The sequence below is a fragment of the Musca autumnalis genome, unplaced genomic scaffold, assembly GCF_047663935.1.
Source record: "Musca autumnalis isolate F117 unplaced genomic scaffold, ASM4766393v1 scaffold_4, whole genome shotgun sequence".
Classification (NCBI taxonomy): Eukaryota; Metazoa; Arthropoda; class Insecta; order Diptera; family Muscidae; genus Musca; species Musca autumnalis.
Window position 1 is genome coordinate 88,198,919 of NW_027411977.1, and position 25,828 is coordinate 88,224,746.

The following is a 25,828-nucleotide window of genomic DNA, read 5'->3' on the forward strand; positions in this document are numbered from 1 at the left end:
ATCCAAATTTAATCAAAATCGGACGTGTATAGCGTGTTTGTTGCAGCAAATACGTCAAATCGGCCGAAAATATATATGGGAGCTATATCCAAATCTGAACCGATTTCGATGTAACTTGGTACATATAGCGTGTTTGGTGCAGCAAATACCTGGAATCGGGCGAAAATATATATGGGAGCTATATCCAAATCTAAACCGATTTCGATGTAATTTGGCACATTTATTTTCAGACCGAATTCAGTCACATATTCCAAATTTCATCAAAATCGGACGTATATAGCGTGTTTGGTGCAGCAAATACGTCAAATCGGCCCAAAATATATATGAGAGCTATATCCAAATCTGAACCGATTTTCACCAAAAACAATAGCCTTCTTCCTATGGCTAAAAAATTATATTCCCCAATTTTCAGCTGAATCGGACAAAAAATGCGACCTGTACGTTGCGAACAAAAATACATGGACAGACGGACGGACATGCATAAATCGACTCAGAAAGTGATTATATGTATATTCCCAAAAGGAACTATGGGTCTATTTCGTTTCCTTTTGTATGTTACATACAAATGCACAAAGACATAATACCGCTTACCACAGCGTGGTGTAGGGTATAAAAATAGAGCCCCTTATATATAACCTTATCCAAAGGTAGTGGGTCCCAATATTTAGCTCTACACTTCGCAAGATTAAAGATAACGCTTCGAAATTTAATACAAAACTTTGGAAACTTGTATACCCTCTACAACGAATTTTATTGAAATAAAATGGAACAATTCTCTAAGACAATTCCAATTCAAATTCGTTCGAATAACTACCTAACTCCTCTTAGAAAAGATTTGTTTGATTGAAAAGAATAATGAATCAAATATTTTTCAAAAAACTGAAGTTTTGTAGTAGTTCGAACGGATTTGTATTCGAATCGTCTTAGTGAAACAGGCCATTAGTTTTCGTTCGTTGATTAAAGTACTAAGCTCTTCCGCCACGTCAAGGCTTATTCCTGGGAGAAGTAGAATATGATAACTGAAGATTATCACTTCCTTTTAAAGAAGGTTTTATACCAATGAGACATCGATGTTTTCTACACATTCAGAATCCGAAATACCACTATGCGTGTACAACAGGGTTATGACTTTTTGACCTTTTTTCTAAAAAAAATGTTTTCCTGAAGTGGGAATGAATGAACTTTTGCCTATTAACGACTGAAATAAATTTTTTTCTATTTAGTATTAAAAAAAGGTCACGTATAAATCACTTTGAGTTTTTTTAAACATACATTTTTTTAAATTATTTCCTGTTGAAATTGAATGACCTTTTGCCTATTATTGACTATAACAAGTTTTTTTCTATTTAAATATTGAAAAAGGCCCCGCACAAACCACTTTTATTTTATACTAGCTGAACCCGGTGCGCTTTGCTGCCCGACTACGATAAAATATAATGGAATGCCATAATTACATTAACGTTTTTAATATTTTAACGAATATCATCATAAAACATATATCTTAAGAAGTCTCTCGAAGATATGATACTTAATACCTGTAGCCTTGGTCAATTCCTTCCAAACTATAAGTACTGCTGTAAATAATGATGACTTCTACTGACCGCTAAGTCTTCAAATTTTCATTGAAATTGAACATACGTAACAAAAACATGAAATCGACCGAAAATATATATGGGAGCTATATTCCTATATGAACCGATCTCGATATAATTTGTCAAATTTATTTTTAGACCAAATTCCAAATGTCATTGAATTTGAATATACATAGCGTGTTTTGTGCATAAAATACAGGAAATCGTCCGAAAATATATATGAGAGCTATATGCAAATCTTAACCAATTTGGATATAATTTCGCACATTTATGTTTAGACCAAATTCCGTTACACATTCCAAATTTCAGCGAATTTGGACATATGTATATTGCGCGTTTGGTTCATCAAATACGGGAAATCGTCCGAAAATATATGTATACAGAAAATCAGCCGAAAATATATTGGAGCTATATTCAAATCTGAACCGATTCCGATATAGTTTGTCCCATTTATTTCTAGAACGAATTCCGTCACGCTTTCCAAATTTCAGTGAAATTGGACATATGTAGAGTGTCCAAATCTGAACCGGCCTCGATATAATTTATTTTTGGAACAAATTCCGTCAGACTTCTCAAATTTCAGCGACATTGGACACATATGGCGTGTTTGAAGCATCAGATATAGAAAATCGGCCGAAAATACATGTAGGAGCAATATCCAAATCTGAACCGATTTCGATATGATTTGGCACATTTATGTCTAGACCAAATTCCGTTACGCATTCCAAATTTCACCAAAATTGGACATATATAGCGACTTTGGTGCATAAAATACAGGAAATCGGCCGAAAATATATAAGAAGCTGTATCCAAATCTGAACCGATTTCGATATAATGTGGCACATTTATTTCTAGAATAAATACCGTCAGAATTTCAAAATTTGGACATATATAGCGTGTTTGGTGCATAAAATAAGGAAGTCCGCCGAAAATATATGTGTATGGGAGATATATACAAATTTGAACCGATTTTGATATAATTTGGCACATTTATTTCTAAAACAAATTCCGTCAGAAATTTAAATTTCAGCGAAATTGGACTTATATAGCGTGTTTGGTACATAAATAAGGAAATCGGCCGAAAATATATGTATGTGGGACCTATTTCCAAATCTGAACCGATTGAATATTATTGGTAAATTTATTTCTGCATCAAATTCCGTCACATAAACAAAATTTGGAGATTTTATCTGTAACAGTTCTAAAGATATTTGCATACAAAATCTAAATTTTTTGGACGTACCTCCGGTTTTGATGCTATATCTCCAGATCAATGCGAAATTTCAAAAAATGATGTAGCCTATTTTCATTCCAGGCCATGTATGTACCCTAAAAATTTCAGTAAGATCGGTTCAGCGGTTTTCGAGTCTATAAGGCACAATCAAACCAACAAACGTACAAACAAATTTAAATTTTATATATATAGATTCCGTCACACATTCCAAATTTCACTGAAATCGGGGTCATATAGCGTGTTTGTGCATCAAATACCTCAAATCGGTCAAAAATATATATGGAAGCTATATTCAAATCTTAACCGATTTCGATATATTTTGGAACATTTATTTATAGGCCAAATTCCGTCACACATTCCAAATTTTATTGAAATCGGGCACATATATCGTGTTTGGTGCATCAAATACCTCAAATCGGTCAAAACTATATATGGGAGCTATATCCAAATATGAACCGATTTCAATATATTTTGGCACATTTAGTGATAGGCCGAATTCCGTCACACATTCCAAATTTCATTGGAATCGGGCATATATAGCGTGTATAGTACATCAAATACTTAAAATCGTACGAAAATCCATATGGGAGTTATATCCAAAACTGAACCGATTTAGATATATTTTGGCGCATTTAGTTATAGGCCAAATTCCATCACACATTCCAAATTTCATTAGAATCGGACATATGTAGCGTGTTTGGTACATCAAATACTTGAAATCGGACGAAAATATATATGGGAGCTATATCAAAATCTGAACCGATTTCGATATAGTTTGGTACATTTACTTATAGGCCAAATTACATCACACATTCCAAATTTCATTAGAATCGGACATATGTAGCTTGTTTGGTACATCAAATACTTGAAATCGGACGAAAATATATATGGGAGCTTTATCAAAATCTGAACCGATTTCGATATAGTTTGGTACATTTACTTATAGGCCAAATTACATCACACATTCCAAATTTCATTAGAATCGGACATATGTAGCTTGTTTGGTACATCAAATACTTGAAATCGGACGAAAATATAAAGCTATATCCAAATCTGAACCGATTTCGATATAGTTTGGTACCTTTACATATAGGCCAAATTCCGTCACACATTCCAAATTTCATTAGAATCGGACATATGTAGCTTGTTTGGTACATCAAATACTTGAAATCGGACAAAAATATATATGGGAGCTATATCAAAATCTGAACCGATTTCGATATAGTTTGGTACATTTACTTATAGGCCAAATTCCGTCACACATTCCAAATTTCATTAGAATCGGACATATGTAGCGTGTTTGGTACATCAAATACTTGAAATCGGACGAAAATATATATGGGATCTATATCCAAATCTGAACCGATTTCGATATAGTTTGGTACGTTTTGTTATAAGCCACGTTCCGTCACGCATTCCAACTTTCATGGAAATCGGACATATATAGCGTGTTTGGTACATCAAATACTTGAAATCGGACGAAAATATATATGGGAGCTATATCCAAATCTGGACCGATTTCGATATATTTTGGCAAATTTATTTTTAGGCTAAAATCCATCAAACATTTTAAATTTGGAGTCTGTATCTGTAGCCGTTCTATAGATATTTGCATTCAAAGTTTAAAATTTTTGGAGGTACCTCCGATACTGATGCTATATCTCCGGATCAGAGCGGAATTTCGAAACTTTTTATGGCCTATGTTACTTTCAGGCGATGTAGTAATATACCCTGAAAATTTCAGCAAGATCGGTTCAGCGGTTTTTGAGTCTATAAATTTCAAACAAACAAACAAACAAACAAACAAACAAACATTTTTCTATTTTATATATATAGATGATATACATATAACGAAATTGGAACAAAATTCGGACGGACGTCCGATGTCGGATCCGAAATCGTAACGATATCTTAACGAAAGTTGTGTGAAGTGTTGACATAAATTCGGAACGAAATGTCGGAGAGAAATGGCATCGATTTTGGTCCGGTTTCCGAACGAAATCTGAAGAAAATCCTTGGGAAATTCGGAAGGGAAATTTAATTACGACATTCGCTACGATATCGGAACGAAATCGGTACATACTCTGAAAAATTATTTAGAAAGCGGAACGAAATCTGAACGAGTATGCTTCCGAAATTGTTCAGACGTGTCGGACATTCGACTTTTGGTTTAGTGGGATGAAATATGATATATACAGTGGTGTGAAAAATAATAAGGACAGTGACATTCACAACTTTTGGTCGCTCCTAAAATGTGTAAAATGGAAGAATTTGCGATGGAAATTTGGTTTTAAAAATCTACATGTATTGCAATAAGAAATCCCGTTACTATTTTGGTTTCATTCTGTTCAGTTTTTATACAAAACAAATATTTTTCGTAAAATCCGTGATTTCTGCTGTGAAAAATAGTAAGGGCAGTTTTTCGTTTTAGTAAAAATAAATTGATATTATTTCTTTTGTGATTCTTTCCTGTAAGTAAAAGTTTAAAATGAATTATTTTCTATTCATTAAATGTTAAATCTACCGTTATTTTTTAGTTTTTCTTTATAAATACGGATAAAAATACACATTGTTATCACGCTACTCGAGAAATCATTAAATGTTTAAATAAAGAAGGAAATTCATACAGAAAAATTACAGAAAAAGCTTAGAATCTTTAAAAGCAATGGTGGAGGATGCAGCTAAGTGAACTTCAAAGATAAAAGTCGTAGCAGAAATCCAAAAATTGCAACTGTAATAATCAATGCGTTATTTGATGATTAAAAAAGATCCTTTTACCACATCTTTACATATAAAAAACTACTTAAATATTAATTTTGACGCATCAACAACTCCTAAAACCCTCTGTGGTGGCCACATTAGAGCTCACAGTGTCAGAAAAGTATAATTTTAATCGAAAAATTATACACTTCCAACGTAGTGGTGTAGGGTATAAAAATATTCAGCAAATAATAGAAATCACATTGCTTGGTCTAAGAAAAATTGCGTACCATTCTTTGGTCTGATGAAACCAAATATATTTTTTTGTCCTGATAGAGGAGTTTATCAGGGTTGAAGACCCAAAAATCAATAACACTGTGCGACAACAAAACAAATGACGAGGAAAATCGAGTAGATTATGAAAGTAGAGCTAAAAATATGAGACACGTGTATCGGCGTTTTAAAAGTTTACGTCGGAAAGTAACCAAAATAGGCGGGGCAAGTTCCCCCCATATTTAATTTTTTCGAAATATTCGAGTTAAGATATTTTTGAATCCTTGCATTTTAGGTATATAGTGTCTATCGCAACTTTACAGAGGAATATGTGGGCAATATTTTTGTTAAAAATTTTAACCCTTATGCGGTTCATCAAAGGGGTCTTTTTTGTCCTTTTTTCAAAAATCTTTCAAAAAATCCTTAAAAATGTGATTGTATCAAAGCCAAATATTCTACAAAATTGTTCGCCATAAAATTTTACTGTAGGTCTCAGAATACACCAAATCTGTAACTCTTGTCTAATCGCCAGAAATCTCTAAAAATGAAAAACACGTTTTAGGGTTAAAGTCGGACTTCATCTGAGTTTATTCAAAATTGTCCCACAAAACATAATTTTAGAGAGATGATGTCAGAGACAAAAATATTCTTAGTCAAATTTCACTATGGGTCACCAAAGAAATGAAATGTCTATTTATATTTTATATCATGAAAATATCAGTATCAATTTTGCTGGAAAAACATGAAAATATTTCCCAATTTTTTTGATGAAAAATTTTTCCTTCTTTTTTCGAGTTGGTACATGGAAGTAATATGAAACTTGGTTATAGGTAAAAAGTGTGAAAGGGTGAAAAATTCTACACAAAATTTCACTATGAGTTTCAAAATAAACTATATATCTATGTATATTATTTCCTTAAAAAATTAGATTACAAATTTATATATATTAGGATGAAATTATATGTTTTAATTTTGGACTGTTAATTTTACATAATTCCATACTGGATCAAAATCCAGCAAAATCCTTTACTATTTGGGAATATTGTTAAAGAAAGAAATGTTCCAAATGAAATTTCATTATAGGTCTCTGAATAAAAGAAATCTGTAACCATAGCATATAACATTCTTAGCAGCACTTGTTTTTGATATATATGTTTTAGGGCAATATTTCCCAATTTTCATACAGATTGTCCTTGTGATTGGATACTGTTAATATCATATTGATGGTTTTTCGTTGTGAATTCATACAGAAGATGTTGTACGTTCCATTCATAATGCTTTTGAGATATTTGTGGTGCATATATATTTGGAATATAAAAAACCCACATTGGACCTGCCCAAATTGCGTATTTTTAGTACTTTCAACTTAAATTCCGTAGTTTGGATAAGCCATTGGTTGCTTATATTGTAACTGAAAATATATTAGAGGTCTACGGCTATGGTCAAGTGAAAATATAGGTGTCATATGGGCTCTCACATGCACAATTTGGTGTGGTCCAAAAAACTACATTGATGGGGCTAACTCCTACTTTGGTGGCATTTACGGAATAAACCTTAGAAATTGACATAAATGACTATATCGTAACTGGGTTCGTTATGGTTATTCATGATGCAGCTATTTATGTCAAATGCTAGTGTTAATTCCGTAAATGCCACCAAAGTAGGAGTTAGCCCCATCATTGTAGTTTTTTGGACCACACCAAATTGTGCAGTCGAGAGCCCATATGGCACCCATATTTTCACTTGACCATAGCCGTAGACCTCTAATATATTTTCAGTTACAATATAAGCAACCAATGGCTTATCCAAACTACGGAATTTAAGTTGAAAATACTAAAAATACGCAATTTGGTTAGGTCCAATGTGGGGTTTTTATATTCCAAATATATATGCACCACAAATATTTCAAAAGCATTATGAATGGAACGTACAACATCTTCTGTATGAATTCACAACGAAAAACCATCAATATGATATTAACAGTATCCAATCACAAGGACAATCTGTATGAAAATTGGGAAATATTGCCCTAAAACATATATATCAAAAACAAGTGCTGCTAAGAATGTTATATGCTATGGTTACAGATTTCTTTTATTCAGAGACCCATAATGAAATTTCATTTGGAACATTTCTTTCTTTAACAATATTCCCAAATAGTAAAGGATTTTGCTAGATTTTGATCCAGTATCGAATTATGTAAAATTAACAGTCCAAAATTAAAACATATAATTTCATCCTAATATATATAAATTTGTAATCTAATTTTTTAAGGAAATAATATACATAGATATATAGTTTATTTTGAAACTCATAGTGAAATTTTGTGTAGAATTTTTCACCCTTTCACACTTTTTACCTATAACCAAGTTTCATATTACTTCCATGTACCAACTCGAAAAAAGAAGGAAAAATTTTTCATCAAAAAAATGGGGAAATATTTTCATGTTTTTCCAGCAAAATTGATACTGATATTTTTATGATATAAAATATAAATAGACATTTCATTTCTTTGGTGACCCATAGTGAAATTTGACTAAGAATATTTTTGTCTCTGACATCATCTCTCTAAAATTATGTTTTGTGGGACAATTTTGAATAAACTCAGATGAAGTCCGACTTTAACCCTAAAACCTGTTTTTCATTTTTAGAGATTTCTGGCGATTAGACAAGAGTTACAGATTTGGTGTATTCTAAGACCTATAATAAAATTTTATGGCGAACAATGTTGTAGAATATTTGGCTTTGATACAATCACATTTTTAAGGAGTTTTTGAAAGATTTTTGAAAAAAGGACAAAAAAGACCCCTTTGATGAACCGCATGAGGGTTAAAAATTTTAACAAAAATATTGCCCACATATTCCTCTGTAAAGTTGCCATAGACACTATATACCTAAAATGCAAGGATTCAAAGATATCTTAACTCGAATATTTCGAAAAAATTAAAAATGGGCGGAACTTGCCCCGCCTATTTTGGTTACTTTCCGACGTAAACTTTTAAAACGCCGATACACGTGTCTCATATTTTTAGCTCTACTTTCATAATCTACTCGACTTTTCCCATCATTTTGAAAAAAATTGAATTTTGTTGCACAGTGTAATATAACCCAAAATTATACTCTGAAGGCGGCTAAATATGGCAGAGGTAAAACAGCATGGTGTGGGGCTCATTTTCTTACTATGCTGTGGGGTCTCTATACAGTATTCAAAGTGTTCTTGAAATCACCAGATTACATTGAAATTTTGAAAAATATAATTCTTCCGTATGCTGAAGGGGGTGTCCCTCTCAAATAAGTCTTCAGCAAGGTTAATGACCCAAAAATGACGGCAAAATTAAAAAAGGTGTTCCAGGATAATTAAGTTAAGTTGTTAGAATGGCCCATTCAATCCCTTGATTTGAACCCGATTGAAAAATGTTGTGGAATGAAGTTAAAAAATCAAGCAGGGGAAAGTATCCATAAAATTAATGCGACCTTTGGCATCTTATACAGGTTGCGTAGGACGCGATACCAGTAGAGAACTGCCAAAATTTGGTCGACTCGATGCCCAGACGATGCGCTTCCGTTTTAGAAAACAAAGGATCGTCTACAAAGTATTAATGACACTACAACACTTTATCTACCATTATTTAGTAAAATCCTGCATTAATTTCTATCAAGTTTGGTCCTTATTAAAAGATGTCACGAAGTGTCCTTATTATTTTTCACACACCAAACTTCGGCAATTCGCATAAAATATAAAAGATAAATAAAATATGGTTACAAGAAATCAAAATATTTTTATAATACTTTTCTTAACATTTTAAGAAAACAATACATTTTATAAACTAAAGTAGTTTTCACTTTTTTAGTCAGTTTTCAATGTAATCTTGGTTATGGATTGAAGTGTCCTTATTATTTTTCACACCACTGTATGTAATGATATGATGATAAATTTAGTGAGAAATAAAAGGCTATGCCACTTTGGTTATGTCACCTGCTTCAAAAGTTTGTCTAAAATGCTCATATACAAAAAATTTCCCAATTACTTTCTGCGTGAGCTTTTTTTATCGAATCAACTTATAATTAAAATTTGATCTAATCTTAGGTAAAAACTCATCAAAATATAATACAGGGATACAAGGTAGTGTATACCAATACAATCATCTTAGTATCAATACCAATCTCTTGTGACTTCTATCTTCCTTTTAACAGTCAGACGAACATAGTTAAATCGACTTCAAAATCCTGAATATCTTATATAGGGGCTATATAAAACACGGTGCGCCTTAACTAAATTTAAATGAAAGGTGCTTACACCTGGGAAGCTTTGACATTGTTTTGTATGGGGCCATACAGTCCCAATTTTAACTTATATATCTCAAAAATGGTAAAACCTACGAAAACACCATTTAGGTCAATCTTGTAGAGAATTTTCACTGCTACAACATTTTCTTTAATCCAATTTCGATACGGCTTGCGGTTTCCAACCAAAATCGTGAAATCCTATAAAGACCGAAAAATTTGAACCTTGACTGTGATTTATTTGAAAATCCCTCCGGCGATTTTTTTGTTTTTTGATTTTTCTCAAAAAACTTCCCAGTAGAGCTGGCAAACCATCGATATTCTTAACATTAGATATTTTCGATATTTTGTTTTAAAATATCGATTGCTATTGATATTATCGTTAAGCTGTCAGCACCATTAATTTGGAGATGAAAATGGCGGAAATGTCAATGCTTTTCTTGACATTTTGTACAAGAAGTTCACAGAAATGTAAAGGAGAATAAACAATTGCTTTTATTTTATAAAAATAATAAAAAAATGTATTTTACTTTTCCGAAAAATATGTACGTGTGACTACGGACTTACTTTCTCACACACACAAAACCGAAAAGCAGCGGCATTTCTATTTATTTCAATGAATTTTTCCGATAATATCGATAGGCAGAACTATCTATCGATATTTAATTTTTAAAAAACAATCGATTTTATCGATAGTGCCATCGATTTTTTGCCAGCTCTACTTCCAGGTGTAAGAACCTTTCATTTAAATTTAGTTAGGGCGCACTGTGAAACGCGTGTACCTATAGTCCGAATTCTCGGACTATTAAATTATTCATTTTATACCTGGGAGAAACTTTTGCTTCCTTGTCAAAACGTAGATACATATATAGAATCCACGTACATCTCAAAAAGTAAAAAATGGCGTATGGAACACTTAAGCATGACACCGACGATGTGAAGACGTGAACCTATATCGACAAATTTGTGGGAGAACATTTTGAAGTACCAAAGAAGACTAAATTCCAAATTTCACCCATTTCGGTTAGATGATGTGGCTAAATCCTTCAAAATACCGAAAATCGGGATGAACCGTTCTACGGGGGCTATACCAAAACGTGTACCTATACTGACAAATTATTGGGGGAAAGTTTTATAGCCCCGAAAAAGACAAAATACAAAATTTCAGACATTTCGGTAAAGTAATGTCGTTAAAATCTTTAAAATACCGGAAATCGGGAGTTAGCCTTCTATGGGAACTATATGAAGACGTGGACCTATACCGACAAATTTATTGTGAAAAGTTGTGTACACCAAACGAACACTTAATACCATTTCGGTGGGATATTGAGGCCACAACATTTAAAATACAGAAAATCGGAAGGTACCGTTCAATGGGGGCAAACAAAAAAAAAAAACTAAATAAATAAAATAAATTAAAAAAAACGTCACTATCAATTTTATAGCTAAAACAACTTCATTGGAGTGACGATGGAGACACGCACAAGTAGTATCGTGGAAGTGGATCATTTCGGTCAGCTTGTAGTACTTGCAGTAGCATGGTACAGCAGCTTTCAGTACCTTTTGGTACTTCTCACACCCTTTCTATACCTTTTCTCTACCTCGAAAATGTTACAAACAAAACAAACAACATTCATTTTGAAATAAAATAGAATACTCTGACCCACAGTTGGCCAAATTGAATGAATCAAAATAGATTTGGTATTCGACAAAATGAGACGATGGACATGCGTTTCGCATATTAATTGAAATAGGCTGAATTAATTATCATTATAACGGATCGACAATGCTACAAGTTTGCTACCAGATTTTAAATGTATGCAATATATGAATGTTATGATTCTTCATAGATTAACATGGTTATTAGCCGATATAAATACCTTGTTCAGTTGAAATTTCGGTATCACAAGTTCTTTACTTATCGGAGTAATAGCAGATTCTCACAAAACTAAAACAAAATGTTCAAATTCGCCGTTGTTATTTTCGCCGTTATTGCTTGTGCTGCAGCCAAGCCCGGTTTGGTTACACCTTTGGCTTATACCGCTCCCGCTGCTGTTGTTGCTGCTGCTCCTGCCCCATTCGTCACTGCCACCAGTAGCCAATTTGTTGCCCGTAACTACAATGGTATTGCCACCGCTGCAGTTGTTGCTCCCGTTGCTGCTCCTGTTGTAGCCAAGACTTTCGCCGCTCCAGTAGCTGCTGCCTATACTGCTCCTGTTGTTGCCAAGACCTTCGCTGCTCCAGTGGCTGCTGCTTACACTTCTCCTGTTGTTGCCAAATACGCTGCCACCTATGCTGCTCCCTTCGCTTACTCTGCTCCTTTCACCTACGGTGCTGCCCCAGTTTTGTTGTAAAAACTTGCAGATTAGTTCCGATATGACTCGACCAAATAAATTATTTTAACAAACGAAAATTTTGCACTATTTGTTGTTTTATATGATTGAGAAGGAATGAAATGGTTAGAAAATATTCATGTCGTTATGTTTTGCCTTGGGATGTTGATTCTTTCGGGAGTCAGAAAGGCCTACAACTAGAGAGTTAGAGCTAAATAGATAAAAATTGTCTGAAACGGTCGGTCTATGGTATAGTTAACTTTGTAATTCGTTGGAGACCCTATTTATCAACATAAAATGCTGATGTTCGTCCGCCTGTTGAAATCAGGAAGATTCAGCTCGCAATATTGAAAATAAAACATTATAATTTGGTACAGAAATTTATTTTGTTCCTAAGATATTTGATATTGAAAATTGGGTATATCGGTCCACGTTTTGATATAGACCCCATAGAACGGTACCTTTCGATTTTCGGTATTTTGAAGGTTTCAGCCAGATTTTCTTAACAAAATGGCTGACATTTGGTATTATTAAATACCCAATATTGGGGTTGTGACCTTTTGACCTTTTTTCTCAAAAATGACTTCCAGTGGCGGGAATGAATGAACTTTTGCATATTAATGCCTAAAAAAGGTTCATTCCATTTAAGGATTAAAAAAGGTTCCGCATAAACCACTTTCAAATTATATAGGTATTAGTGAAAAAAATACTATGAAACGAAAAAAATGTTTTCTCAAAATTTATTTCCTGTTGCCTATTAATGGCTAAAATAACTTTCAGTTCATTTAAATATTGAAAAATGCCACGCATATTTATATCGATCGCGATTTATTTAAAAATCTCTACGGTGATTTATGGTTATTTTTTGCCTTTTCTCATCCATTAACATTTTAGTTTCAGAATCCGCAAAAACTGAGCACTCTTCGTTTAAAGATAGTTAAGTTAGACCATGTTTTGTACCGATTTGAACTTCTATATCTCAAAAATGGTAAAACCTAGGAAAAAAGTCATGAATTTCAATTTTGAAGATAATTTTCTCAACTACAATATGTTCTCTAATCCCTGGGTCCTCTCCAACAAACAGACAACGTTGTCGATATCTTAGCGTTCTTAGCCACTGGTAATCTTTCAAACTTCCTAACTGGAAGGCACTACAATTCATGAAGAAAACCCCTCTTCGATTTGTACATTTGTATGTATTGAGAATTGATTCTACACAAGACACTAGGTTGACTTGATTAAGAAAAGGCTTCAAAAATACTTCATATTAGCAAATTTGCAATAATAGTTGTATAAATAGAAGTTATCAAACACAGCCATTGTTTTCCAGCCATTCACATCCGATATGCCTAATGATTCGGCGATTTTTTTATTTTTCTCATCTATTAACATTGTAGTTTCAGAATCCACAAAAACTTCCCAGGTATAATCACATCCCATTTAAAGTTGGTTAAGGCGCACCGTGATGGGTGCACAATAGGCCTATGACGTTTCTAGAACCTCAAATCGCAGTATCATATTCTGATGAGCTTTTATCTAAAATTAGATCAAATCTTAATTATATGGTGATCTGCATAAAAAACTTTTAGAGTTTTTATTTTTCAGAACTTCCGTCAATTATTTAAGGTAACTGTAAGTAACGATATCACAGAAAACAAGCTTTAGAGCCACACCACATAACCCAAATGACAACCGTATGTTTCTCACTACCTTTATGATCATATCATTACATATATCATATCAATTGAAAGTGGTTTGTTCGTGACCTTTTTCAATATTTAAATGGAATGAAAGTTGTTGTAGTCTTTAATAGGCAAAATGCCATTCCATTCATTCGTACAACAGGACATTATTTGTTGAGAAAACATTTTTTTTCATACACGCAGAAAAATATTTGTTAGATCCAAACAAATATTTGTTTGGGACTGATTGCAAACAAATATATGTTTGGATCCAAACATAATTTGTTTGTGTCCAAAAAATATATGCTTGCAACATTTTGTAATATATCTCAATTTTATTTGTTTGGGTACCAACATATTTTTTATGTTAGAACATATTTTTTATGGGTGGAGAGCAGATTTTTGTCAAAGAGAGTAACAACAGGGCTCTCGCGGCTGCGGAATGCTGGTTTATAATAAAGAGCTGTGTGTATGGTGCAATAGTAGACGCAGAAGCTTTGGTAGTGTGTGTATGTGGTAAAACACGTGAAGAGGAAAAGAAAAAATGGTATTAATTACCCTGTAGGAAGCATGGGGACATGTGTCGACATGTCACCACTTTGTCTACTATTATGGTGACAATGTCAACACTTTGTCAACAATTGATACTTTTACCATAATAAGAAGAAGCATTGTTTATAGTGAAAACTGATAGCCCAACGAAGCATCTTATTTTTTCTTCATTTTCTTAATTGTTTGGCATAAAATAATGTGTGTTTATGAAAAATCAATAAAATATATAATTTTAATAACAACAAGTATGAGCAAAGGAAATTAGAAAAGGAAAGTAACAGACAAGTGAAAAAATAGACAATTCTATATCAAAATACAGGTTCTGTTGCGGCTGACAACATTTGTGGTGAAACTTCGACTATTAGACGTTTTATGGAATCTTTAGAGAAGATGACGAACGCAACTTACATCCCATATTTGGACACGGCATTATAATGAGTTAGAATGTTGTAGTGTTATTTGGCAAAAATTTATTGCGAGATTTTTGCAATGTTTATACGGCTGTAATGTAAGAAAATTTAAGGACATTTTTTTTATTTATGCTTATTTATACATGTGTATTCTTTTCAATTCTTAGATGTTATATCAATATTCAGCGAATCGCCTAATAAAAAGCGAAGTGCAGCAGAGGTCACAATTCTCACGCCAATTCTTATGGCCAAGAACCACCAATTCTTAGGGAATGATATTTCTGACAATGAAAACGATATTTTTTATTATTGGTTAGTTAGCCTTTAAAACATTGGCTTTATTTACTAATTTTGTGCTTATGTGAAATCTTGGGCTTAGCCCTTTATAAAGATAAAAGGACTGTAATACGCAATTTGTACTTTTTAGTATTTTCATAATTATATGTTATTCTTTAATTAAATATATCCATTTAAACAAAAGTATAAGTTCATCGTCTTATAAAACACACTATTTAGCCTTTTAATCTATAAAAAGTTTCAAATAGGCCAAAAAAACTTAATAGTGAACAATTTGGTACCAATGTCTCCATATGACCCTTTATGTACTATTGACTCACTACTTCCAATGTCTCTACTGACTCACTACCTCCAATGTCAACACATGGTTCCTCAGGAACTACTGACTTACTATTGACATACTAGTTCCATTTTCAGTACTGGCTTTCGAATGACACGTTCATACAAAATGTCTAAAGGAAATTACGTTAGTTGTCTACAGTTTGTCAGTAATAAGTCAGTATAAATTCACTATTGACATTTCCTACAGGATAGTTTGTTCTTTTTTCTTCAGTTGTTGAAATACAATTGCTGGGTAAAGACGGTAAAGTGAGTGAATAAATCAGTGTTTTGTCTTTTCTTAAAGAAATTGTGCTTTTAAGTAAATTAAATGTCCAATACATTTTATAATTGAATCAAGGACAAGGAAGAAATCGCATTTAATATTTATAATTACATAAATACATTTTTCATATATATACATACAGTGCTGCTCAAAACATTTGCAACTCAGATGCCTATATCATATTCAGTCTATTTTTAGGGACATTTTGAGTTTTGACATACATATGTTTGTTTTTGTTATTTGATTTTTTATTGACCATATTTTTAAGATTTAAAAAGGTGAACACTTTTGTTTCAAAAATGTGTGAAATATCGGAGGAACACATGTTTTTGCCTGCTCAAAACATTTGCAACTCCGTGTTACGAATATCTATTAGTTTTTTTGAGTTTTTTTGTATTGATTGGCATCAAATTGTTTTTAATCAGAAGAAGGGTGCAAAAAGCTTTCATGAGGATTACATTTTATCCCCCATATGTTTACTTCTGATAGACAAGCATGCCGCATTATGACCAGAAATTTTTTATCAACGCTTTGCTAAAATGGTATTTTTTGAAAATTGTGGATCCAACGAGGTCCAAAAATTAACATATGAACATCACAATATCTAAAACAGATCTGGATACCGCGTAAAAGAACTAAAATCGCCATAAGATCCCAGCAAAATTTTATGGAAGTGGTTCCATGAGATGCCATGATTTCACTGGATCTTTTGCATTAGTTGAAATGAAGTCGTGGAAGATCCGATCTTTTCATAAGCATTTGAACCCATTCGAAGGACGTCGTTAAAGATCCGATCGTTTCATCAGCATTTGAACCAATTCAAAGGAAGTCGTGATAGATCCGATCTTTTCCTTAGCATTTGAACCCATTCCATCGATCCAATAGAGATGAATTTTGTGTTTTTATTTTTACACATGTATATATTCTTTTATTTATCTAAATATGTACGTTTAAAGCAATGTAAGATTTATTATGAAGTCCCAATCATTGAGCTAAAAGTAGAGCCGGACTGCACTCTTTGGTATTAGTCGTGTTCCTTTACGTGCCTGAGGTTACCAGTTTTTACCCGCAAAGTGTTTCCTTACTTCTAAAAGCAACATTTTATATGAGAGCAGTTCACCACTTTTACCATTTTTGCAACAATTACCATTTTTAAAAGTAAAGGAACAGACCAATTATAAAAGTTTCCTTGACTGCTCAACAATTCGATTTTTAGATCCCTACAAAACAACAAACATTTCCAAAACGTTGTAAAATAAAATTCACGAAATAGTAATCTGCAGTTGGAGTCAATGTCGAAATCTGCACTGCACTGATGGGAAGTAAAATCCTTTTGTAAGATGAATCAAAACCTGTTACGGAGGAAGTAAACTCTGTTGCGTGCAGCGGCGGTGTTTAGACTGCAACAGCTGGGACGGCCGGAAGTCAAGTTTCTCACTTAAATTTACAACCTGTCGCTTGCCAAACACATCGTTCCCGAAGTCTGGAAATAGGCCAGCTATTGAAGCCCGAAAAGGACGCCAGCAAAGGTGAATCTTACAAACCGATTTCGCTTTTGTCGCCCGTAGCAAGGACCCTTGTGGTTAAAGTTCTTCCAGCATCAGAAATAACTTTCCAGTTGCATAGGATCCGCAAGCAGCAAAACTGCGCTGAAGGAAAACATCTGCCCAGCATACAGCACAGGCCCCCACGACACACTGCTCCTTTTCAATTGCCCTACCAATCCTGCTAAGAAACTTAAGTTTGCAGCTTTGTAGTTACAAACCATATAAATAGCGAAATAGCCACATTCTTACGACTGATAGACCCAGAGTCAGACTAAGCAGAAAAATGAGAATACAAACATATTAACTACTGTTACAACAACGAGAACAAACTGCAATTATAGATGTAAACTTTATGATGATAAATAAATTGTAGTTATTTCATTAATTCCTTTGAATTAATAAAATAAAAAAAATGAAAATCATTTTTCAATACAGCATTTTCCATTTTCCGAACAAGACGTGAAAATTACATGCCAAAGGGTTGGTGAAAATGACATGCCAAAGATTACTGAAAATGCTATTCTTGGGAATTGGTTAAGATGGCATGCCAAAGGATTGGTATAGATGCCATGCCAAAGAATTGTTGAAGATGCCATTCCATTAGTAAAGATGACATGCTTAGGATCTGAAAATGAATTGCATCTTTTGGGGGTCACGCTCTTGTAAAAATAATGAGTGAAGATGCTGAAAAAATGACATTCCATTTCACTTGCACCCATTCTTGAATAGCATCTTTGGCATCGAACATTTTGCTGGGATGGGAAGGAGATGCGAGGACAACAACATCTACTGCAGGGGATTATTTGATCATCATTATACGAATTATTAAGCAGATCTCTCAGAAGTCATCAACAGATGTAAAATAAAGTTAAAGGTAAAGACTTGACACCGATAAATCTATACAAACACCTCCGATACATACCAAGGATACCGGTATACCAAAATAGGCAAATTTTGGGAAAACAGTAATTTCCAGGAAAGTTTTTCATAGAAATTATGCAAAAAATGTGTGGTTATGTTTTTGGAGTAGTGAAACCGAGTACTTCTCTTCGATTTAAATCTATATTTAAGTTATATGACTTGAAAAAATTTAATTGATCACCAGAACGAAGGACAATAAAATTTGTTCCAAAATGTAGGAGGTGTTTTATATTGCCCTGGAGGCATTTTTATGGACAGAAATGGTACAGGATGCATGAGGTCGAGATGTTTAACAGATCCAAGAACTAACCGGAAAGATAGCATTTCAAAATCGCACCATGTACACTCCAGAAGTGTCGTATAACAGGATGTTTTGACATAATACCGCTTCTAAACGTATATATAATCACGTAAAACTAGTAATTTTTTGCAAATATGCTTAAGTTCTTATCGGACCCGATCAACTTAAGTAATCTAAATTCATATAGGAGGTCCCGGGACTCTAATCTAGACTCTAGGCTATTAAATATCGAATAAAACCTTGGTATTTAACAATTATCCTTAGAGCACAGGATTCCAAAGGATATATTAATTTATTTAGTTAACTGGTTTACTTTACGATGTCTCCAGATAATAAATAAAATGTTTAATTCACAATATATTATCAAAACAAAAATAATTTCTTCAGATTTTGAATCAAATTTTCTCAGTTACAAATGTTTTGAGCAGAACCAAAAGTGAGTTCGAGCATTGCTTTGTATATTTTTTGTAAAAAAGTGCAATTTTTGCAAATTAATTTTTAAATCTTTAAAAATTATCCAATAAACAATCAATCTACAAAAATATTTGTATTTCAAATCCACAAACTATCTCAGAAGTACATAAAATACGAACTAGTCATTCCAGTTGCAAATGTTTTGAGCAGCACTGTATGTATATTTGAAATATGGATGTACCAATTTATTACATTATATAATCATTTGAATCCAGATGCCGATTTCCCGCTGATGATTTCAACTTTGAGGAAAATGTGTTTTATTTCACAACTAAGGATAAGCGTTCAGCTATGTTTCTATGTATTTTTTTAAATTATTTCATTCAGTTTTTCTTTTATTAAAGTCTGTTATGTATTTCTTTGTAAGTTTTAATGTACCTATCTTTTGTTGTTGCTTTTCAACAAACCACCACAATTTATAAATGTGTGTAAATGATAGAGATAGCCCGTGAGCGCTTACTGAGAGCAAGTGAACTTATATTTCAATGTGTTTTACATCCCGCTTGCGACGAAAATTCCAATTGTCGCAATTTAAGTAGTCCAGAACTAGTTCTAATCAGTACTAGTACAAATATTGGCCCCTAAGTAAATGAGGAGGCGTCAGTTGGGACTTAATTAACTTAACTTAAACGACGAGTTGTATAAATAATTCACATTTACATTTTCTTCATGACTTTAATATAAATGAAGCATCCAATAATAGAAGCTAGTGTTGATGGACTGAATATCTTCGTACATATTGTTCTGGTATAAAAAAGGAATACGAAGGAAATATGCAAATCGCCCTCTTCTTCTCTCTACCCGCTAGCAATTCCAATTGTCGCAATTTAAATAGTCTTAAACCTGTCGCTTGCCAAACACATCGTTCCCGAAGTCTGGAAATAGGCCAGCTATTGAAGCCCGAAAAGGACGCCAGCAAAGGTGAATCTTACAAACCGATTTCGCTTTTGTCGCCCGTAGCAAGGACCCTTGTGGTTAAAGTTCTTCCAGCATCAGAAATAACTTTCCAGTTGCATAGGATCCGCAAGCAGCAAAACTGCGCTGAAGGAAAACATCTGCCCAGCATACAGCACAGGCCCCCACGACACACTGCTCCTTTTCAATTGCCCTACCAATCCTGCTAAGAAACTTAAGTTTGCAGCTTTGTAGTTACAAACCATATAAATAGCGAAATAGCCACATTCTTACGACTGATAGACCCAGAGTCAGACTAAGCAGAAAAATGAGAATACAAACATATTAACTACTGTTACAACAACGAGAACAAACTGCAATTATAGATGTAAACTTTATGATGATAAATAAATTGTAGTTATTTCATTAATTCCTTTGAATTAATAAAATAAAAAAAATGAAAATCATTTTTCAATACAGCATTTTCCATTTTCCGAACAAGACGTGAAAATTACATGCCAAAGGGTTGGTGAAAATGACATGCCAAAGATTACTGAAAATGCTATTCTTGGGAATTGGTTAAGATGGCATGCCAAAGGATTGGTATAGATGCCATGCCAAAGAATTGTTGAAGATGCCATTCCATTAGTAAAGATGACATGCTTAGGATCTGAAAATGAATTGCATCTTTTGGGGGTCACGCTCTTGTAAAAATAATGAGTGAAGATGCTGAAAAAATGACATTCCATTTCACTTGCACCCATTCTTGAATAGCATCTTTGGCATCGAACATTTTGCTGGGATGGGAAGGAGATGCGAGGACAACAACATCTACTGCAGGGGATGATCAAATAATTATACGAATTATTAAGCAGATCTCTCAGAAGTCATCAACAGATGTAAAATAAAGTTAAAGGTAAAGACTTGACACCGATAAATCTATACAAACACCTCCGATACATACCAAGGATACCGGTATACCAAAATAGGCAAATTTTGGGAAAACAGTAATTTCCAGGAAAGTTTTTCATAGAAATTATGCAAAAAATGTGTGGTTATGTTTTTGGAGTAGTGAAACCGAGTACTTCTCTTCGATTTAAATCTATATTTAAGTTATATGACTTGAAAAAATTTAATTGATCACCAGAACGAAGGACAATAAAATTTGTTCCAAAATGTAGGAGGTGTTTTATATTGCCCTGGAGGCATTTTTATGGACAGAAATGGTACAGGATGCATGAGGTCGAGATGTTTAACAGATCCAAGAACTAACCGGAAAGATAGCATTTCAAAATCGCACCATGTACACTCCAGAAGTGTCGTATAACAGGATGTTTTGACATAATACCGCTTCTAAACGTATATATAATCACGTAAAACTAGTAATTTTTTGCAAATATGCTTAAGTTCTTATCGGACCCGATCAACTTAAGTAATCTAAATTCATATAGGAGGTCCCGGGACTCTAATCTAGACTCTAGGCTATTAAATATCGAATAAAACCTTGGTATTTAACAATTATCCTTAGAGCACAGGATTCCAAAGGATATATTAATTTATTTAGTTAACTGGTTTACTTTACGATGTCTCCAGATAATAAATAAAATGTTTAATTCACAATATATTATCAAAACAAAAATAATTTCTTCAGATTTTGAATCAAATTTTCTCAGTTACAAATGTTTTGAGCAGAACCAAAAGTGAGTTCGAGCATGGCTTTGTATATTTTTTGTAAAAAAGTGCAATTTTTGCAAATTAATTTTTAAATCTTTAAAAATTATCCAATAAACAATCAATCTACAAAAATATTTGTATTTCAAATCCACAAACTATCTCAGAAGTACATAAAATACGAACTAGTCATTCCAGTTGCAAATGTTTTGAGCAGCACTGTATGTATATTTGAAATATGGATGTACCAATTTATTACATTATATAATCATTTGAATCCAGATGCCGATTTCCCGCTGATGATTTCAACTTTGAGGAAAATGTGTTTTATTTCACAACTAAGGATAAGCGTTCAGCTATGTTTCTATGTATTTTTTTAAATTATTTCATTCAGTTTTTCTTTTATTAAAGTCTGTTATGTATTTCTTTGTAAGTTTTAATGTACCTATCTTTTGTTGTTGCTTTTCAACAAACCACCACAATTTATAAATGTGTGTAAATGATAGAGATAGCCCGTGAGCGCTTACTGAGAGCAAGTGAACTTATATTTCAATGTGTTTTACATCCCGCTTGCGACGAAAATTCCAATTGTCGCAATTTAAGTAGTCCAGAACTAGTTCTAATCAGTACTAGTACAAATATTGGCCCCTAAGTAAATGAGGAGGCGTCAGTTGGGACTTAATTAACTTAACTTAAACGACGAGTTGTATAAATAATTCACATTTACATTTTCTTCATGACTTTAATATAAATGAAGCATCCAATAATAGAAGCTAGTGTTGATGGACTGAATATCTTCGTACATATTGTTCTGGTATAAAAAAGGAATACGAAGGAAATATGCAAATCGCCCTCTTCTTCTCTCTACCCGCTAGCAATTCCAATTGTCGCAATTTAAATAGTCTTAAACTAGAGGTAGTGGTACTAGTTCACAACTGACCCATAAGTAATGCGAAGGGAACCAATTGACACCTATATATCCCCAAGTAAACGACGAAACGTCAGTTGTGACTATTTCCCACCACTTTTTTTTTTTTAAATAAACTGGTATATGAATGTAAACCTGGAACTAGTGCAATACATAGTAATGCATAGATTGTCAATTGGTTACCTCCTATGACATCCCCATGTTAAAGTTTAGAGTTGATTGCACTGTGAGGGGTCAGAAGGGGAACTAGTTACTGTAACGCTGAGAATCGACGAGTTTCCGATGCCGAACTAGCCCATCGCGCAAGCGGGATTGTAATTTACGCTCCCTTGCTCTCAGAAAGCACCCACTTGTGCATGTGTTTGTTTTTTTTTTGTGGCTTTTGGGTTTGTATTTGTTAGCACCCAAACATATATTTTTTGCAGGACACAAACATATGTTATATTTGGGACTGATTGCAAACAAATATATGTTTGCTGCAAAATATGTTTGGGACATATGTTAGAGAGGCGTAAATATCAAAAAGTTATAACCTAGTGAACGACTTTCCACATCTGTAAAATATGGAGGTACCTTCATATAGGGAATATAATAAAATTTCAGCCATTTTTGTAAGGAATGTGCCTGAAACCTTTAAAACAAAATGTCAATTCCTTCGGGTACTTACCACACAGCATTTCGGAAAGTTTCAGTTTACGACCTCCTCTCGAATCGCTTCGTTTTCTCTTGCAACATGTTGCGTTCAAAGCCTCAAGTATTTTTGGTTGCAAGCCCAAACTTCTTGAGAAAATGACCCGAAAGCAGTAAAACCCCTATCGCAAACATGTGTAGTGGCTGGTGCGCACGACAACTCTCGAACCGAAAACTGCGTTGATTCACACTTTGCATATTGAAGTTAGTGCTTATAGCTCCGCTCTTTCCGGTACCTCCCCAACAAAAATTCGAAAATATTCGCTAAAATGGTATGTGCGATATCTCATAAACCGAGCAACCGATTTGATCCAAAATTTGAATTTCAAAATATTGTGCCCAAATTGGACCCAATACCATATTCAGACATTTTGGAGTCACTTTATTCCTGACTGTCTAATTGTAGACCTTTCTGGCTCCCGAAAGGATCAACACCCTAAAGCAGAACACAACGACGTTAATATGTTTAACATTTTTTAACCATTCCATCCCTACCCAATGATATAAAACAACAAATAATGCAAAATTTTCGTTTGTTAAAATAATTTATTTGGTCAAGTCATATCGGAACTAATCAGCAAGTTTTTAGAACAAAACTGGGGCAGCGCCGTAGGTCAAAGGAGCAGAGTAAGCGAAAGGAGCAGCATAGGTGGCAGCATATTTGGCAACAACTGGGGCAGTGTAGGCAGCAGCTACTGGAGCAGCGAAGGTCTTGGCAACAACTGGAGCAGCAACGGGAGCAACAACTGGAGCGGTGGCAATACCATTGTAGTTACGGGCAATGTATTGGCTACTGGTGGCAGTGACGAATGGAGCAGGGGCAGCGGCAACAATAGCAGCGGGAGCGGTGTAAGCCAAAGGGGTAACCAAACCGGGCTTGGCGGCAGCGCAAGCAATAACGGCGAAAATGACAACAGCGAATTTGAACATTTTGTTGTAGTTTTGAGAGAGAATGCGATTACTTTGATAAGTAAAAAACGTCTGATACTGAAATTGGAATAAAACAGTGCTTTTATAGTCAGTGAGTGATAATAATTAGGTTAACCTAAACCTTAAAATAATATTCAAATATTATACATATGTATAGATATTTCATTTTTCATCTGTTCTAATGATAATTACTTCAATTAAAATGTAAAACACATATTTCGTCGCACAAGTATTTCGAATAGTTAATACCAATAGTTTAACAAATTTAATTTCATACTTCTTTTAGTTTCAAAACCACCAAAGCTTTATGACATACGCTGAATTGGACATCGCGTATTTACCTGAAAGGAGAAGACAAACAAATAATTAAGTTGCTGAATAACAGAACATTTTTATGGGGTAAAGTGTATGTCATTAAAGAAATCCACATTTTATTTCTACGATTGTTTGAATCATTGGGATAGGTTAGTAAAGTCTATGAAATACGTGATCGACGTAACACTGTTACCGTTTTTTTTTTCAAAAATGAACTGATTTTTATATTCCGGTCACTTGGAGACCAAAGGTGCTCAATAGATATATTATCTATATACTATTATTTTTGGAAATGTTCCTACTGCTAGATCAAATTTGAATTTTTGGAAGCAAAACGTTCACAAATTTTATGGAAAACTAACATTTTGAAAATTGAAAACGCCCTACGTACGTTCCGATTACGATTACAAATGGCAGCACAAGAGAAGACAGTTGGGTTCATGTGTTACTTGTCAAATAATGAAAATTTTTTCTAATTTTTGTTGTTGACATTTGAGACCAGTGTCGCCTGTACTGGGAATATTCTTTCCACCAAATTTTCTCGAAAAAAACATCTAACAAAAAAAAAAAAAATCTAACAACAGATTTGGATAGGTTAGGGTAGGTAAAAGGACATGCAGCTGACCTAATTGACAGCTATTTCACTCGAAGACCTTATTAGCCCAGTCAAAATAGACATTGAAATATCAAAAATTCCCACAAAACTGAATTTTGGTGGAAAGCTAGAGTTTGTCATTAGAAGCAATGTCCCCATCGCACAGTGGTCGAAATCACTGATCTAGCGGTGCGAAATTAATAACTTGGAAACGAATGGAGATGTCTTTCTGAAATTTTGCACAAACTCAGTCTGTGTCCGTGGGTAATAATGGGCTAAACATGAACAACAGCGGCTACTATTTTGGTATAACCCCCATATAACGGTACCTCCTGATATTCGGTATTTTGAGGATTTAAGCCACCCTTTCCTTCCAAATTAGTTGAAATTTGGTACTTAGGGTTTCTAGTGATCACTAAACCAAAAATTGTGGACATAGGTCTACGTTTTGATATTGTCCCCATATAACGGTACCTCCCAATAATCGGTATTGTTAGGATTTTGTCTACATTTTCGGACCAAATAAGATGAATTTTGACATAGGAGGTTCTAGTTGGTTATACATCTTCTCCACCAAAAATTTTGAACATAGGTCTACATT

The 25,828-nt window shown here is 33.7% G+C and overlaps 2 protein-coding genes across 2 annotated transcripts; one reads left to right on the forward strand and one right to left on the reverse strand.

Annotated features, from left to right (window-relative positions):
- Nucleotides 1–12,041: 12,041 nt before the first annotated feature.
- LOC141403001 (uncharacterized) lies at nucleotides 12,042–12,437 on the forward strand. Its single transcript, XM_073985134.1, has one exon. The coding sequence runs from the start codon at nucleotides 12,042–12,044 to the stop codon at nucleotides 12,435–12,437; it is 396 nt and encodes a 131-aa protein (XP_073841235.1).
- An 11,509-nt stretch (nucleotides 12,438–23,946) lies between these two features.
- LOC141402626 (uncharacterized) lies at nucleotides 23,947–24,317 on the reverse strand. Its single transcript, XM_073984281.1, has one exon. The coding sequence runs from the start codon at nucleotides 24,315–24,317 to the stop codon at nucleotides 23,973–23,975; it is 345 nt and encodes a 114-aa protein (XP_073840382.1). The 3' UTR covers nucleotides 23,947–23,972.
- Between the last annotated feature and the right edge of the window lie 1,511 nt (nucleotides 24,318–25,828).

What these genes read in the sequence shown, in the direction of transcription:
- LOC141403001 (XM_073985134.1), top strand. Translation starts at nt 12,042, where the DNA reads ATGTTCAAATTCGCCGTTGTTATTTTCGCCGTTATTGCTTGTGCTGCA.
- LOC141402626 (XM_073984281.1), bottom strand. Translation starts at nt 24,317, where the DNA reads ATGTTCAAATTCGCTGTTGTCATTTTCGCCGTTATTGCTTGCGCTGCC.